The sequence below is a fragment of the Diadema setosum genome, chromosome 1 (genome assembly GCF_964275005.1).
Source record: "Diadema setosum chromosome 1, eeDiaSeto1, whole genome shotgun sequence".
Taxonomy (NCBI): domain Eukaryota; kingdom Metazoa; phylum Echinodermata; class Echinoidea; order Diadematoida; family Diadematidae; genus Diadema; species Diadema setosum.
The window spans coordinates 32,432,373-32,451,185 of NC_092685.1; the positions used below are offsets into that span (position 1 = coordinate 32,432,373).

Genomic DNA, 18,813 nt, shown 5'->3' on the forward strand with positions numbered 1-18,813 from the left:
CTTTTTTTTTTTTTTTTTTTTTTTTTTTTTTTTACCCCGGAAGTGACACCAGAAGTTGCGCTGAAGGCCTAGTGTGTGTGTATGTGTGTGTGTGTGTTTTGCTTGTTAGGTCATGAAACCCGGAAGTGGGCCCCCACTTGCAACAGTCCCTCAATGATCTTCCGAAATTATCTTTCAGTGACCTTCTCCAAAAAATGACTCAAAGCTCGAGAGACTGTCGATATTTCATCTGACTTTGGCTTTTTTTTTCTAGATCGCTGAAAGACCATTTTCATAAAAGACTACTGAAAGACTATATTTTTTTTATTATTTTTGGATACCATGGAGACAATGAAGTTCCCTGAAAGATCACTTTTATTTTTTATTGTGAAAGACCTTTGAGATCATTGAAAGGTCACTGAAAGATCATTAATCTTATCTTCAGTTGTCTTTCACAGGAACGTTGGTGATTACTTCACACGCACACATGTTTTTTTTTTCTCTCTCTCTCTCTCTCTTGCAAAACAAACAAACAAACTAAACTAAACCTGAAATCCCAAAGAATTTACAAATCCACAAGTACCATACAGATTTTCCAGGGGCTCGACCATCCTAGATTCATCATTTTTTTCTCGTATCAAACCTCTCTCTACAGTCTGCATGCGGGAGTCTCTCACCGAACTGGAGAGGCAATTTACACTCAGTTATCGGAAGAGGGCGACAGACTAGACTGAGTTTCTGCAGCATGCAACGCGTACCCCTGCAGCAAGAACCGGTGGGCCCTTCGATCCACCACACCGATAGTTCGGTGGGCTGTACATACAGTATCGTACTGATCGTATGCATACAAGTGCAACAGTACGCTATGCGCGATGATAAAAACGCCGTATGCGTAGGGTTCTCTATGCGGTAGTGGTCGGTGTGGTACGCACTATGCGTGCGACCGACTAGTCCCGAGCTAATGTGAAGTGGAAGACCACCCTGCCTACCCTGTCTACCGTGTGGAACAGATTGTGACCATTTTCGGCCCGCAAAATGCCACTTTATGAAGGACTCAGTGCCGGTGTAGAGAAAACTGCAGCTATATTTGATATAGGTGCTGCATACACCAAGTGAGTTTGTACTTATTGTCAGCATTATTGTGTGCGTGATCGTGATCTGAGCTGTGCCTGTGCTGTAAGTGTGAGTGTTGGTGTGAGAGGAATCCATGGAGCAGGAAGGGGGCAGCTCGCTCGGCAGGCCCCTTCAGCACAATGGTTCCCACTTCGCAGTGCACTGCATGTTAATTACCAGGGGGTATTGCTTTGAAAAATGATGATACCATACCATTAATAGTAGTGTAGGATTCCTTGCTGCTTGGCGTGCAAGGCCTTGTGGTGCACTGTGAACCTGAAAAGAAAGGCTGGGGGGTGTTTCAGAAAGCCGTTCAAAGACACAATAAAGTTAAGAAGGACTTGAGACCGAGGTCTACCGACTGGTGATCAGTTCTTATGTGCTATACTGTACGTAAAGAATCGCAGTAATTCAGCACAAGAACTGATCACCAGTCGGTCTTAAGTCCTTCTTAACTTTAAGAACGGCTTTGTGAAACACCCCCCTGGCTCCTCAAGACAAGCTGAGTGAATCCCCTCTCGTGTTTATGAGCCAGACTTGTCGGTCAACAATATACAAAGTATTACTTAACATTTGTTACACGTTGTAGTATGGTTGGACCTACTACTCATCGACCGCCTAATATTTATTTGCTTGATAAGAATATTTAACACTGAAATTCATGTAAAAACTTGACCTATGTGATTGAAAAAATCCAGCACTATCAAATGCCATTGTTCCCTTTTCAATTCGAAGTTTCAGTGCAAAAATATCGCCGTCGAACTTGCGTGGCCTCATTTCAGCTCCCCGCGATGCCGTTCCTTATTGAGATCGACCGCTGTTTTTGCATTGTCAATGCACGCAAACCGAGTTGTATTGAACACCGTGTTGTACGAAGCTTTTTAGAAACTTCCATAGACATTGCATTACGATTCGGTTAAACTATTCATTCAAAATTTTCTCCTTGATTAAAACCATTAATGAACAGTGAACTTTAGCGTTTTCCCTCACATCCTCATCAACAGTCAAAGCCAGTCCATTTTTATGTGCTCTGCGCGCAGTGAAGTGCGTACTAAGTATTCTGTGCGCCAATACTACGCGGTCGGTTTCTTTCAATAAGGGCGGTCGATATGTAGTTGGGTTACCATACAGCTACAGTACTTAAACCAAAGAAACGCACAGAAGTTTTCGGACGTACACTTTACTAAATTAATGTAAACCATGCCAAACAGTTGTTTTTTGTTTTGTTTTTTTAATGAATGTTTCACTGATTTTATTCACAAGCACCATTGTTTTGTTAGTAAATGTTACCTACCCGGTCATTTAATAGTGAGGGCATCATGTGACTAGAGGCAGAGCCAAAGGTTTCTAACCAAATTTGCATGGACCTTCCTTTGGACCCGTGACTCTGTGAGTCGAGTGCTACATGTTTTGCATTATCAAAGACGATGCTCAAGTGAAAGGCTACAGATGTGTTTGTTAAAGGGGAAGTCCACCCTCACAATTTAATATTGTATGAATAGATGCAGGAAAAAATTAGGGAACATAGGGTGCGTTTATAAGATTTTTCTTCTGGCCAGAAACAGTGTTTTGAAACACTGTTTATGGCCAAACAGTGATTCTAGCTCGAAAAAAATTCTTATGAACGCTCGCCGTGATTTGAAACAGTGTTTTAAAACACTGTTTGTAAACGCACAAAATAGTGCGTTTACAAACAGTGTTTCTGTAGAATCAGTGTTTCAAAAATCTTATAAACGCAACCGCGATCGCAAACACTGTTTATGTGACGTCACAATGCCTTGCGCGCACTCTGTTTGACCTTTTGCCGAGGAAAAACTGCGCAGAGTGAGTTGCGCAATGGCACAGTCTGAGCGAGTGCCCCAACACGCTCGGAGAAAAAATCTTATAAACGCTCTCCTGACGAAAGTGTGATTTGAAACAGTGTTTCAAAACAGTGTTTCAAAACAGTGATTCTAGGCCCGCAAAATCTTATAAACGCACCCATAGAATGTTAAATCATTATTCTTTTGTAATCAAACACAAATTGGCAATTCCATGCTGCAGCTGTCAGTGAAGGGACAGGTTGTTGATAAATTGATTGCTAGTGTCATTTGATTTAATCGCAGTTGTATTCCTTACCTCTAATAATCCTCATCATTTCCCTTTTCATCCACTAGAGTTGGGTTTGCAGGTGAGACCAGTCCAAGGGCAATTGTTCCCAGCAAAGTCAAACTGTCCAAGACTGGGAAGGTCACACATATATGGGAGTACTCCAACACAGAGGAACTATATGATCTCCTTGTTGAATTTTTGCATGTCTTGTATTTCAGGTAAGAAATAATTATTATCCTTTGTGTATTGATTCATTCCGCTGAATTGCTTTGTTTACTACATTACAAAAAACAACAAATATATTAAGTTGTTACAAAGTCAGCCAACAAAACTTGTTTTATACAACACATTGATAATGTGTGAGGTCTTTCATTTGATGGAAATACAGTAAATGCATTTTGCAGAGTTAATGCCCTTCTGGGTTCAAATCAGAAACTACCTGTGTCTTCAAATCATATAAAAAGATAAGAATTGTGTAAATGGAATTGAGCTAGAATGATGTAGGCTACCAAGAAATTGTGACAAAGAGTAACTGACTTTATAGCAGGGATATTATTTGTGGAGGTGGTAATTCTTACAGCAACAATGATAGTGTGCAAGAGAATTTTGTTGAATCAATTGACTGCAAAATTATCTTTATTTTTTCTCAAGCAAATATACCCCAAGGGCCCAAATTTGATTTGATATTGATATCCAGTTGGTATTTGGAAATTGCTCTTTGGTTAAGTTGCTATGACATTTTGTATAAAAGAAAAAAAAGTTTGTATGATTTGCTCTGTTCATAACATAACACGTCACTGATGCTTCCCTTTGGATTGATTGCTCTCAACAGATCCTCTTTCAAATTGAGCAAGAAAGAAAATAGTTATGAATCAGTGATGTTAACCACCCACTGCACTTTCCAACACGATTCACTGATTTTGCTTGCAGGCATCTTCTTGTGAATCCTCGAGACAGGAGAGTAGTGATCTGTGAATCAGTCTTGTGTCCGACTCAATTTAGATTGACCCTAGCCAGAGTATTCTTCAAGCGATATGAGGTGAGCAGGCCAGTAAGAGGCAGCACATAAGATGTTATATCAATTAAAAGAATCCCATTTTCTTTGTTCATTTTTCCACTAATCAATTAAAAGAAAGTAAAAATCTATTTAGGAGTGCAACTTATGAATACTGTGTAAGTTTCACTCTGTAATAGGATTGTATTTTTTACACATCGTGAATGGTGAGATGCTGGTGTGTCCAAGGTGAATGAAAGAATGTTTTTCCTTATCCATGTAGAGTATTTGTACAATGTGTGTCAAAGGCTATGTTTGCCTTGCTTGTGAATTACACTTGCTAATTTTTTTCATAAGGATGGAACTCAATAACTGACTGACCCATAGAGGCAAACAAAGAATATGTGGACATTATAGGTGCCAGGGATACAAAGCCACAGAATATGCCACTTTGGTGCAAATTTGATTACTGGAAGATCCGACAGCGATTCATATCAATCAATCTTCAGTGAAAACCAGTGTCAGTGTTGTATTTTGCATTTGTGATGTGCATTTCATAGTAAGAGAACTACTCACGTCATCGGGTGCCGAGAGTGTGGACTTTAAATTTAGGTGCAATAATGTTTACATTTGTTTTTATGCCTCCGCCACGAAGTGGTGCCGGAGGCATTATGTTTTTGGGTTGTCCGTCCGTCCGTCCGTCCGTCCGTCCGTCCTTCCGTCCGTCCGTCCGTCCGTCCGTCCTTCCGTCCGTCCGTCCGTCCGTCCTTCCGTCCGTCCGTCCGTCCGTCCTTCCGTCCGTCCGTAATGAATTTTGTGGACAAGGTAACTATCAAAACCTGTTGAGGTATCCTAATGAAACTTGGCATGTATGTGTATTAGGGGGTGAAGTTGTGCCTATCAACTTTTGGGTGCACATGCTCAAGGTCAAAGGTCAAAAGGTCAAGGTCAAATACATAAAATTTCACTATTTCCACCATATCTATTGAATGCCTGAAGATATTTTCTTGAAACTTAGTGTATACATGTATTACCCAATTAAGATTCTCTGGTGAAAGTTTGCGTCATGAGGTCAAAGGTCAAAGGTCAAAAGGTCAGGGTCAAATACATGAAATTTCACTATTTTCGCCATATCTATTGAATGCCTGAAGATATTTTCTTGAAACTTAGTGTATACATGTATTACCCAATTAAGATTCTCTGGTGAAAGTTTGGGTCATGAGGTCAAAGGTCAAAAGGTCAAGTAAAAATATCAAAACTTCTTTTTTTTTTCTCCGTGCCTTGGAAAATTGTTCAAGGTATCTTCATGGAACATAGTATATACATGTACTGACTGGAAGTGATTATCTAGAGAGTGTAGGGTTCATGGGGTCAAAGGTCAGGGGTCAAAGGTCTAGTGCAACACTTCAAAATTTTACTATTTCCCTCATATTTATGCAATGCCAGCAGGGTTATTATTTTTTTACACTTGGTGTATGCATGTGTAACCTAATAGAAATTCTCTGGAAAGTTTTTTTTTTTCTTCTTTTTTTGCCTCAAAGGTCAAAAGGTCAAAGATCAAGTGAAAGTGCTGAACTAACTTTTTCCTCCATATCTCGTAGTGGCTCAAGTTATCTTGAAACTTAGTACATATTATGCATGTTCTACCTGAAAGTGATTATCTTATGAATTTTAGGGTCAAGGGCCAGATGAAAATGGTAACAATTTACTATTCAATTCAGAAATTGCACTTTTTCTCCACACCTGTACCTTGAAAATTACTCAATGCCTAAATGTATGAATGGGTCAAAGTCAAGTTAAAGTCCTTAAATCCCTAGATACATGCTCTCCTATTCATCCAATTAATTCATCCAAATCCTAGGTCAAGGAAGGTGAACATTCAACACATTTGTGACAAACTTGTCATTTCAATATTTTGCCAATTTTGTGAAAATGTAATCACACATTGTCCACATGTACTATCTAGACCTATTGGGAAAATCATGCATTATGGCGGAGGCATACCAGTCGCCAAAGCGACATTTCTAGTTTTTTTTTTTTTTTCCATTTCTGATACTGCAGGTACCATCCATTTTGTTTGCTCCATCACACCTGACCACTCTCTTCACACTTGGAGTGAATACAGCACTGGTCTTGGATGCCGGCTTCACAGAGACTGTCGTTCTTCCAATATCCTTGAATGCCTCATCCAAAGGCTGCTTGTGGCAGCAAGTCATTTACTCTTCTTATCAAATGATGAAAAATTATGCATTAGCATGGTGAATTGAACGCAGTCACCAGTGTCGCACCTTTTATACGTGTTACTATTTGATGCATGAGTATTGAGCAGATTGTCATGTTGTGATTTATTTTTAGCTCACCTGAGCCAAAGGCTCAAGTGAGCTATTGCGATCGCCCTTCGTCCGGCGTCCGTCGTCCGGCGTCCATCGTCCGTCGTGCGTAAACTTTTTACATTTTCATCTTCTTCTTGAAAACCCCAAGACCGATTTTCATCAAACTTGGCAGGTAGCATCCCTAGGGGGTTAGGAACTCAATTTGTTAAAATGGGCACCATGTCCCACCCAGGGGGCCCCCAGGGGGGCCCAAACCCCCCAAAATTAAGGAATCTGTAAAATTTTTCTTCTCTAGAACCAGAAGTGATAGAGCTAAGTTAATACTATGAGTTAGTACATTGATGACTGTAGTTTCAAGTTTGTTCATGGCAGAATCAGGGGTGCCCCCCTGAAGACCCAGGGGAGGGGGTGGGGAGGGGTCCTAATGGGGCTTAAATTATACATTTTCATCTTCTTCTTGAGAACCCCATGATGACTGGAGTTTCAAGTTTGTTCATAGCAGAATCAGGGATGCCCCCCTTGGGACCCAGGGGAGGGGGGTGGGGAGGGGGGTGGGGAGGGGTCCTAATGGGGCCTAAATTATACATTTTCATCTTCTTCTTGAGAACCCCATGACCAATTTTCACCAAACTTGGCAGGTAGCATCCCTAGGGGATTAGGATCTCAATTTGTTAAAATGGGCACCATGCCCCACCCAGGGGCCCCGGGGGGGGGGGGGGGGGGGGGGGCAAACCCCCCAAAATGAAGGAATCTTTAAAAATCTTCTCTAGAATCAGAAGTTATAGAGCTAAGATAATACTATGAGTGAGTACATTAATGACTGTAGTTTCAAGTTTGTTCATAGCAAATCCAGGGGTGCCCCTCTTGGGGGCAGGGGGGGGGGGGGGGGTTGGGAAGGTCCAAATGGGGGCCTGAATTGTACATTTTCATCTTCTTCCTCAAAAACCTCATGATGGATTTTCATCAAACTTGGCAGGTAGCATCCCTAGGGGGTCAGGATCTCAATTTATCAAAATGGGCACCATACCCCAATCCCCCCAAATTAAGGAATCTTAAACAATTTGGGCCCTTATTGTACATTTTCATCTTCTACTTGAGAATGCCTGGTCAAATTTTAGTAGAGCTGTGAATAATTTAGATTAGTGACTGCGTGAAAGGTGAACTTGCGATACTCAGGTGAGCGCTAGACCCATGGGTCTCTTGTTCTTTACCCAACTCCCTTGAGGACAGACAACTGCTTCTGTGATTGTCATCCAGAGCTAGTAGCATTTAGGCAAGTAGTGTGAAGGATTTGATTTATGATATGATGATGATGGGTAAGGAGTGAGCCCTCTTTTTTGCCTCCCCCCCCCCCCCCAAAAAAAAAAAACAAAAAACAAAAGCAAAAACAAAACAAAACAAAACAGTTGGTGACAGGACTTTTGAATATGTGGTGCAGACTGCCTGGTTGAGCCATATCAGCATTTCATCTGGTTGTCACACGATCACAATTCAGGGCACCTTGTACTAAGAAGTGAAAATTTGAAACCACTTTAAGATGTAGTAGAGATATTATTTCTGTTCATCGGGGCCCTATATGATTAATCCATGAACAGAAATTATGCCAATATTTTGGATCCTTGACTCCACGGTACATCTATGAAGGCTACCCCATCATCAAAGCAGTGGAATCTCTGCCCCTTGGAGGGAAAGAAATCCATGAGTAAGTTTGTGTTTCTCGGTGTATGTTACTATAGTGATTTCATGTATTGGTGAGTCTTGATGATGTTTGATAGCGCAATTCATGTCAGAATTTATATAGCCAGTACACTGCTTTGTACTTTGTACAGTAGCTGGCAAAAGTTTCTTTTGATAAGCTCTATAATTTGTTTGTTTGTCTTTTTCATATTAAAGGGTGTGTACAGTTCTGGTCGAGGTGAGGATTTAGCTTTTAACGTTTTGCGAGATATTCAGAAACCACTCTGAGATGTCATAGAGCATGCAGTTCTAAGGGGTATCAAAAGTTTATTTGATGAAAATCGGTTTTGAAATGGCCGAGATATCCAAAAACAAGGTGAAACAAAGAGATCCAAATAAGTTGTGGCATGTCGCCTTTTATTATTAGTACTTTTTTGGATATCTCAGCCATTTGAAAACCAATTTTCATCAAATAAACGTTGAATCCTTCTCAAAATTACATGCTCTTTCATATTTCATAAGAGGCTTTTCATTATCTCACTTAGGAATGTTCAAAACATGAATCCCCACCTCAACCAGTACTGTACAGTCCCTTTAAGCCGCTTTGTTTATGCCTTAGCTTTGTTCTTATGAAGCTACATTTTTGTTGTGTTCGAACGGATGTATCATAGATTGTAATACATGCTGGCCCAAATGCTTTGATTTTTTTTTAAAAGACAAGTGTTAGGCAAAGTTCACAATATCACTGCAGTGCTGTTTTCAATGCCAAGGAGACCAACTCAACTTTTTGTCATGCTTAGTTGCAAGTAGCTACCATGAAATGTCTATTGTGATTGACGATTTGTATTTTTTCTTACCCTTCCCAAGATCTCTTGCCCTCCATCTGAAAGAGACAGGGGTCATCAAGGGAGATGGTGAGGAGGAGAAACCACTGAGCTCTGTTATGGACAAAATTCCATCAGATATTCTAGAGGATATCAAAGGTGTGTGATACCTCAATGGTTGTCCAAAGTAAACCAGTAGTTACGGTGAAAATAGCACAGACTAACACTCACTTCAGCCACAGTCTCTGGCACAGTGGCAAACTTTACCTCCTGTGATTATATAGTTGTTCTTAGGAGCACTTGCATTCAGGTGATGGAACATGATCCTTGAAAAAAAAAAGATAATTTGACTCGTTACATATTAATTCATACACTATCGTGACATCCTATGTTTGGACTCTGTTAAAATATGCCACAAAGCCACAATTCTGTAGCCATTGTTAGATAAATTTGTGTAGCCTGGTCCATCTTGGTTTTTTAGCTCACCTGAGCCAAGGCTCAAGTGAGCTAAACCCCCCCCCCCCCCCCCCCAAAAAAAAAAAAAAAAAAAAAAAAAAATTAATTAATTAAAATAGTTGGGCCCTAATTGTACATTTTCATCTTCTATTTGAGAATGCCTAGTCAAGTTTTAGTAGAGCTGTGTGTAATTTAGATTAGTGACTGCGTGAAAGGTAAACTTGCGATACTCGGGTGAGCGCGAGACCCCCGGTTATCTTATTTTTTTGTTTTGTTTTTTTCAGCTCTTACTGACAGACAGGTAGTCTTTGCTTTACAGGTAAAGGGGCAATGTTTATGCGTCTGTTGCCAAGATGTCAAGGAATTTTCAGGATAACTTTTTTTTTGTATGCTGGTGAAATGTTACTTGTTAATCATCCTACTTGTAAGAGGGAAGGCTTTTCCCATGTTATCATAAACAGCTCGCTGGACACTTTGTTCATCTCTTTACAAAAAGTTTTCAATTTCTCAACTCCGTGGATGAGTCACACTTTACATCATTATCCTGTAGATAGTTGGCAAGCTCTTCTCTCTGGTCAAAGACAAAGTTATGGACCTGAAAGGCAAATGTATGCCACCTCAGAGATTTTATTCCCTTTGACAAGACTGCATAACAATAGGAGCAGTATATTTAAATTGTATTTAAGTACATGAGAATGCAAACCAGTCTACCTGAAATTCAGTGATAAAAGGAAAATCATATCTTACTTTACAGTGCAAAATGTGGATTCAAAAAGGAAGTTGTGATGAGTCGTCAGACACAAGTGTTTTCTGTGACATCACATTTGGGAGTGTTACGACAAATGATATGCCATTTTTATGCTCTTCTGTCTTGCTTCCAACAGTGAGGACGTGTTTTGTTACAAACTTGGACAGAGCTACTGCTATTCAACAAAGTATCTTGCAAGAGGACAGTAGCAAGGTAATCCAGAGTCAATTATGCATGCATCATTTGGAGATTTAGTTTTCACTTTAAACTTGTGATATGATGGAAAATTATGGTTGTTACCAATGATATTTTTTTTTCTCCACCTGCCTTTCAGAACAAAGGATTATAAAGCTTGGGAATGTCACAAACTTGTGTGTTTTTGTAGCTATTAAACTGTGTTTATATCACCTCCCATCAGGTGAAATGTGTGCCAGGGCTGCATTGCCACTGAGCAGCAAGTACCCCAAGAGTTCATCAGTGTTTTGCGTGGGAGAAATTTTCAGACTGAAGTCTCCCATTGATTCAACATTGAACTGCCATGAGTTATCTAGGGGATGGGGAGGGTATCAAGGGGGGAATTTTTAATTAGTGTATCGTTGGTGTTTCAGCAGTTACACCCAAGTTCACTGTCTACAAGACCAATCAGCTGTTGTGTTAATTGTGTACATATATTACCCATTTAAAGTCATACAAGTTTTTAAACTCATTCTGTGCCACATTCACACACCTGACTCGGTCGACATCTTGACAACTTTGCATGTTTTGCTCAAGCGCACAACCACGTACAAATCAATAGATAAATTGGCAATATGCCTAACTACATTGAAAGTGACACAGCTATAGCTTTTTCATGAAATTTACAATCCCTTACATCACAGAAAAGCTTTCAATTTTCTTTACAACTTTGCTGCACTGCATTTCTATTGACAACACTATTTTAAAAATTTAAATGACTTTAGAAAAACAGAATGTTTCCAAAAGTGCTCACGCATTGCAGTCTCTGAATAATGCGGTGCACTGTGAGTTTCCACCATTACACTTAAAGGGAAGGTGAACCCAAAAAGCAATGTGGATTGAGTGAAAGCAGCAACATTAGTAGAACACATCAGTGAAAGTTTGAGGAAAATCGGACAATCGATGCAAAAGTTATGAACTTTTAAAGTTTTGGTGTTGGAACCGCTGGATGAGGAGACTACTAGAGGATATGACGTATGAGTGGACAACAATACAAAGAAAATATAAAGGAAATTCAACAAAAATTCACTTTTCTAGAATAATGAAAGAGCAATGGACCAACCTCTTTCAGAAAGCAGGGGGAATAATTGCTACCCTTAACATATGTCAATATCAAGTTGATGGAATTTGTAATTTTCATGAAAAATAAATTTTTGTAGAATTTTCTTTATATTTTCTTGGTATTGTTGTCCACTCATACGTCATAACCTCTAGTAGTCTCCTCGTCCAGCGGTTCCAACACCAAGACTTTAAAAATTCATAACTTTTGCATCGATTGTCCGATTTTCTTCAAACTTTCACTGATGTGTTCTACTAATGTTACTGCTTTCACTCAATCCACATTGCTCTTGGGGTTTATCTTCCCTTTAATGAATTAAGACTGTCAATTTGTGACATGAGGCAGTGATTTAAAAAAAAACAGAGCCTACTTGTCTCTTGCCACAGTGGCCCAGCCCAGCAGCCTCAGTGGATTACCCACTGGATGGATCCCAAACTCTGGTCATCCAGGGCAAGTCTCGGGAGATTGCATGTGAAGTCCTCTTTGAGCAGGATAATGAAGAGAAGTCCATTGCTACTCTCATTCTGGACTCTATTCTAAAGGTATGCTGCTTTTCTCTATGCCCGTAAAATTAATGCTTATTTGGGAACATGAAAGCAATTTATGATTTCTTTTACCCTCCCTCATTACTCATAATAATCGTCCCAAGATATTGTAAGTGTCTAATGAACCAGACACCTCGCAATTACTTTGTTGTTATGTCCCAGTTTGGACACAGGGTTTGAATATTTCATGGCGTATTTGACTGTTTTCCTTCCTATTAGATAGCTGACAGAATGTTTGAATATGTAACTTTTGGTATATTTCAAATCATATACTATTTGTTGATGTTTAAATTGTTTCCTTCTGAATAATGAGTTTTGTTGTTATTTTGTTGTTTGCTTGTTTGTTTGTTTATGTTTTTAGCTTGTGACTCAAAGAAACTGTTGTTAGAAAAACAATAAGATATGATAGATCATACTCGTTTTGCAGACCAGGGAGCTCTTCTCTGTTTTTTCCCTCAAAGGTCCATCGTACATGATCCTGAGGACCAAAATTTAAAAACTGCCAAGGTGTCTATAAAATATCTTAGCATTTTCTCTTTCTCACCCGATGACATGATCCTAATATTTGATATTTTATGGTCACCCTAACAGTTTTTAAATTTTGGTCCTCAGGATCGTGTATGATGAATGTTTAAAAAGTTAGAATGAAATCTGTATTTAGTTACCCAGAAAATATTTCCACTCTTTGTCTTTTAACTGCTACCCAAGTGTCCAATTGACATGCGCAAACCGATGGCAGACAACTTGGTATTCATTGGAGGTACTACCATGCTGCCTGGTTTCTCTCACCGCCTCCTGGCTGAGCTTAGATTCCTCCTCGACAAACCAAAGTACAAGGAGTGCCTAGCCATTACCACCTTCAAGGTCCACTCCCCACCATCCCAGGCCAACTTCACTGCGTGGTTGGGAGGTCAGTACAGACACATAATATGTCACTTCAAATACAGCGATTTGCCAACCTTTGCTAACTTAAGAGTGTATTGTGACACCACTGTGTTCAAATTTTTATTTCAATTTTTGTTTTTTTGTTTTTAATTCAGCAGTGCATTCATTGTTTGGAAAGTGCACTCTGTAAATAAACACATGTGCATGAATGGGGTTTTATATGATTTAGGTCGCTTTTTGTGAACAAATCACCCATCGGCGACCACATGGTCATGCTGTCGAAAAGGAATGTAGGTAGGGAAAACAAATGAAGAAAATATCTACTGGTGTTGTGTATTAGATGATTATATTAGACTGAGCATAGATGCATGTCATTAGTTTTCTTTCTCTCTGTGAAGTGAAACTAGTGCACCGAGTGCTTCAGATGTTTGTGTATTGTTTCTGTTAAAAGAACAATAGCAAGTCGTACCTTACCAGATTAATTTGCGAAGTTTGCAATGTTTTTACTGCCAGGAAATTTCAGGTTTGAAGGAACACACTTGATTACAGGTAAATGTATATTCTGGTTTCCATATGCCATCATTTTAGTTTTTCTTCAGTATTATTGGTTTGGTACCATATTGAAGTTGAACAAAAGAGAAATACAGTGTACTATTGAATATTTTGTGTTGTTCCTTGGACAGGAGCCATTTTTGGAGCCTTAGAGGTGCTCAGCTATCGGTCACTGTCCAGAGAGGCATTCCTGCAGTCAGAGGTCGTCCCAGACTGGTGCTCACTGACCCCCGGGACCAATGACATTGAGCAGTCCACTGCAAAGGACAAGACACCGCTGAAGGCGTTCAGTTTACGCAGGCAGTCTGGGGACACAAAAGGCCTGTCAGAAAAATGAAGAAGAGTCCATGTCGTGTTCAATGCCAGCTATGTTCTCAGAGCTTCAAATGCTTCATCCATCCCACAAGAACTCAGCTGTTTGTCGCGATTGTTACAGCAGTGTGGAAGGGAAGCATGTAGACTCGCTGTAGATGATCACATGCTACATGTATTTTAAGAATTAAAAAGTGAAGTGATCTTCCTGCCATGACTTTGGAAAACATTCAGCACATCTCAAAATGTTAATGTACTTGCGTGATGAAGGATTGTTGTTGCAAAAGTTTTGCAGCCATCAACCCAGCCATGCAGTATGGCTCTGGATACAGTCACCGATCCATTCAAATTGCGTGGTCAAGACGGGAGTCTTACGTTCATTAGGGGGGCGTGACTCAGACTGTGTACTTACTTGCTTACTTAGTGACATTGCAGTTGCAAGCAGCTTATGTTGTAAAGAACACAAATGTGTGTGTGTGTGTGTGTGTGCTTGCGTGCATACGTACATGCGTGTGGGGGCGGATGTAGGGGGATTGGTAAAGACATCTGTGGAAGAAAGCTTTCAGGGTAGGAATAATGCATTTATGTTCATAGGAATAAATATTTTGCTGAAGGACCAACCAGCATACATACATAGGTTATCAAATGTTTTATGTTTTGTTCCTGATATCCTCTGTCCATGCTTGCCACTTTAGTACATACCTACTTTGTCATGTTATATCAGTTTATGAAACGGTTCACATAGTATGTGCAATATATTTTTTAACTGTGATTGTGTAGAAAAATGTCATACAGACAAACCATGTGATATCTACCCTTTCTTTTCTCTTTGTAAATGGGAAATATGCAACTTGTGTACAGAAGATTAGAGTAATCTCAAGTTTAATTTTCCTTTAATTTTACAATGACAGGTTTCTAAGAGTCTTAAGAGGAACACATTGTTGCTAGGAGTAAGGTGATAAGACCGTGTAACTTTTTGTGATTAATGGTCAGATAATCAGTTTAAGTGATGTCCTGTCCAAATCCTAGCTGTCCTACCTGAAACATGAAGCCCCCACGGCATGTCAAAGGAAAGGCTTTTCCATTTGATGTAGTGCTTTGGCTGCCATGTTTTTTGGCTTTCCTAAACATTTGATATTTTTGAGGTACGAGGTCTTGTCACCCCAGCGACGATATATTTCTTTGACACCAACATGATATTTGAGAGTGATAGGTGAATTTACTATGTAAACCATAAATTACAGGATGTTATAAAAGCTTTGATATACATGTAGTATATTGGATGTAATACCTATGAGTAATACACAGTATGTAAAGTTTCATTCATTGTTTCATGTTCTTGTACTTGCTAGAATATGGCCAATACACTGTGGAAATACTATATCTCTAAATGATTAGATCATCAAACATGTAGTCCATGTGAAGCACATATTCTTTGCCCTGATATCAATGCTGTTTGCTTTTCATTTGAAGCAGAATTTCACCAAGAGATTTGTTTGGGTGTAGTAGTTTTAAGAAAATGAGTGCTGAAAAAAGAGAGAAAAACAAAAAACTCATCATGAAGTGAATGCTTTTACTTTTATGCATAGAGCTCGCTCTCTGTTTTTGATCCCTAAATGGAAGAGTCCTGCAAAAATTGAATGCATAGGTATGATTAAAGGGATCGTATTGTTTTGGTTGAGACCTAATTTCAGGTTTCTAACATTTTTGGGTGAGATAATGAGAAACCTCTTGTGAAATATGAAAGAGCGTGTAATTCCACGAGGAATTCAACGTTTATTTGATGAAAAATGGTTTTGAAATGGCCGAGATATCCAAAACAGAGCGATTCTAGTAAAGTGTGGGACCCACACTTTATTACGATCACTTTGTTTTACTTTGTTTTTTGATGTTTCAGTATTTCCAAACCCGATTTTCATTAAATAAACTTTTAATTCCTCCTAAAATGGTATGCACTGTATTATTTCGTAAATGTTTTCTTGATATCTTGCAAAAAGTTAAAAGCCCAATTCTCATCTCTACTAATACTGTACCATCCCTTTAAGCTGTGGTTTGTCATACAAATGTCAAATTGCTGTAATATTCAAGATTAGTATTACTGTATGAACATGTCATTGTGTATCAATCAAGTGTCTGCTTTGAAAATTAGCTCTAAAAGATAAAAGAAAATGCATTGTATGTGTTATGACTCGGCAAATTTTCTGCACTCTTTATAATAATTATGATAATGTCATTATAGATATGATTTCATAAATGCTGCCCTGATGTTACATCCTGACTCTGTACGGATCATACCTGCTCGTGCTCAGGCATCACGGAGCCACAGCAATACTGTATCTTCATTGGTATGTGTTTATGGATAGTTTTTACAAAAATGCACAAACTACTCGTAGCAGTAATCCAGGTAGAAATGTACCATCATGTGTCTGGGCTTGGGATACTACCAAAATTTGATTGATCAGGTCTAGAGCAATCCATGCTCACACAACTCTGTAGAAATTTTCCAATTCAAGTTGGAGTTAGCATAGGGTTGTCTAGAGTCTCCAAGTTTTAGATGAAATAGTGCTCTTTTAAGGTATATAAAGCTAACACTCCTAAATTATTGAATGCTCCATGCAAGTGTGAAATGTATTCCTTGCATATACATGTACCTATACAGCAGTAAATAAATAATAATGTACAGCATATAGGTAAAATTATTTGACTGTACCATTATCATTTCTTTGGCTCTTTACAAGCATGTTGTGATTGTGTCATGTAAGAAAATGATGAGAAAGTACTGTACGTGAGTGATGTATTCTATAAAAAAGAAATGAATATGATGAGGAATGTGATGAAAGAGTGAGTTACAGCATGGACCTAATATACAAGGACATTCATCGTATCGTTAATTAATTCATGCACCTGTACATCTCAAAAGCCCCACAAAGACATTTTTTAGCGTGCTTCACTGCTTTGATCCCATGATCGTCACCGCCAGCAAGCCGGGAGAAAAACAAGATGGAGATTCGAGAAATCTAAAACTATATGCGCAAAAGAAAATAACTCCCAAAAATCAAGTAAAGTGAATGTGCAGTTGTGATGTATGTTAGGAAATCGTACCTCAATTTCGCTTGGGAGAAGCAGGCAGTTTTTAAAATAAAGCTAACATTTTGGCAGAATGATTGTCATTTGTGATCTCAATATTTCACTTTTCTTCAGCTTATTCGAGAGCAAAAAGGGACGGTAATGGTAGAGAACAGTTATATCTTGCCACTAGGCAAGGTCTTGTGCGTGTGCAAAAATGTGCGAACCAGCAATTGCCCATCTTTTGACACAAAATTTGTTGTGATCTCAGGTTTGCTGCTCCTCATCATCTGTATTTATTCAAAGACATTTCCGTCTGAAAAAAGGCACATCAGCGAAACGAGACTGAAATGAGGGAAACGATTCTTTCTTAGTGACGATACATGATTACACAATCGTTATTGTCAAGACACCTGAATGTACTCATTAAGATACACATAATCATGTGTCGGTGACGATCATTGCATCAAAGAAAGACTGTCGTGAAAAGTCCGTGTTATTGGGTCTATGGTTACAGAGAACAGGACGTGGAGAGAAGGTTTGATCTCACTGTCATTTGTTGTGCTTTCAAGCCTCGCGTAAAAAGTGTTGCATGTTTGACACAAAAGAGATGACATTTGAAGTTTCTTCAGCCAACAACCAAAAAGCGCAAAAACAAAGCCTTACTGCGCTCACACTTCAAGGTTTCCATCATTCCAAATATCCTTTATTGACTAGTTTAGCAAGGAGACGATAGGATGCCATTTACAAGTAAACGTTACACCATCAGCTCTTTCCTGCCGCTGCCTCGGGCCCCGGGCCCACAGGGTGGTAACTGTCACAACCCAGCTTCACAGTACCGATGGCCAAATCGAGGCGGAGCACTTCGGCGCAGAGCTCAGTAATCATGTACTCATTTTGACCCTAGAGGGCGCATGTTTGTTGTATCGTACGGAGTTGTTGAATGGCAATTTATTGTCATAGGAAGGACAGGAATTCAGCTTCCAGAATGGCTGTTGCCATGCGATGGGAAGTTGCTATTCTAGCACTAACCTATCGTAACATCTTTTGTGAAACGGGGCCCTGGTCTGACACTTATGATAATTAATGAAGAGGTTCAGCCCGGCCCCATCACTTTTCCATATCAAAGATAATTCAATAAATTTCAGGAAAAAAAAGGGTAAACCCATACAATCCTGTTAAAAACAATTTAATTATGGATGATGAGGACGATTCCTTCTACAAATTATACACTGCCTTATGAGGTTGAACACGCTTTCAACAATGAAATAAATTGTCTGTCACATGGTACCTCAATCCACTCCACCCCCTGTGGTTGAGGTGGGGTGATTGCCCCATTCATGCTGTCTACTGACCACTATAGAGTTTTGTGCCACTGACCCTCACAAAAAGACCTTTTGTGCAAGGACGATGACCGAACAAATTTAGTGAATGGCGTGACGCAAACACAGAACAGGGGAATTTAGCCTACTAAGGAGCTGACTTCTGGTGTGAGAGAGGTGGAGAGAGGAGGAGGAAGAGAGAGAAGGGAAGGAAGGAAAAAAGGGAGGAAATTAGGGCAAGAGATAAGAACAATACGATTTATAAAGTAACAGACACTAAAATTCATTTGAAGCGCATGAAATTGCATGTCTCGATCAATACAGCATTATATTTTACAACTAGCGCGGAGACAAGTATTCGGACGCTATAAATGTACATATGGATTGTATTATGCTCTAAGTGCAGCTCGGAAGGACGATATTTACACGTTGGTTATATAACCCTATAACAACTTCCTTAACAGTGCAACGATGTCAGTCAATATTTGTTGTTACTGATACTCCAGACACAAAGTTAGGAAGACAGTAACAAGCTAGGACTGATAAGTTTCTTGCTAGCACAGTGCAAGTACCACCGATCGGTAAGATAAGGTGTTTGCTGTTGCCTGGGCCCTTTTTAAGC

General features: G+C 39.4%; 1 protein-coding gene across 1 annotated transcript; it reads left to right on the top strand.

Moving 5' to 3' along the window:
* Positions 1-963: 963 nt before the first annotated feature.
* Positions 964-16,481, top strand: LOC140235497 (actin-related protein 10-like). Its single transcript, XM_072315525.1, has 10 exons — positions 964-1,091; positions 3,249-3,401; positions 4,114-4,222; positions 6,239-6,346; positions 8,145-8,212; positions 9,055-9,170; positions 10,352-10,428; positions 11,896-12,051; positions 12,763-12,964; positions 13,623-16,481. Exons 1-10 carry the CDS (start codon positions 1,015-1,017, stop codon positions 13,826-13,828), a joined length of 1,272 nt encoding a protein of 423 aa, XP_072171626.1. The 5' UTR covers positions 964-1,014; the 3' UTR covers positions 13,829-16,481.
* Positions 16,482-18,813: the final 2,332 nt, after the last annotated feature.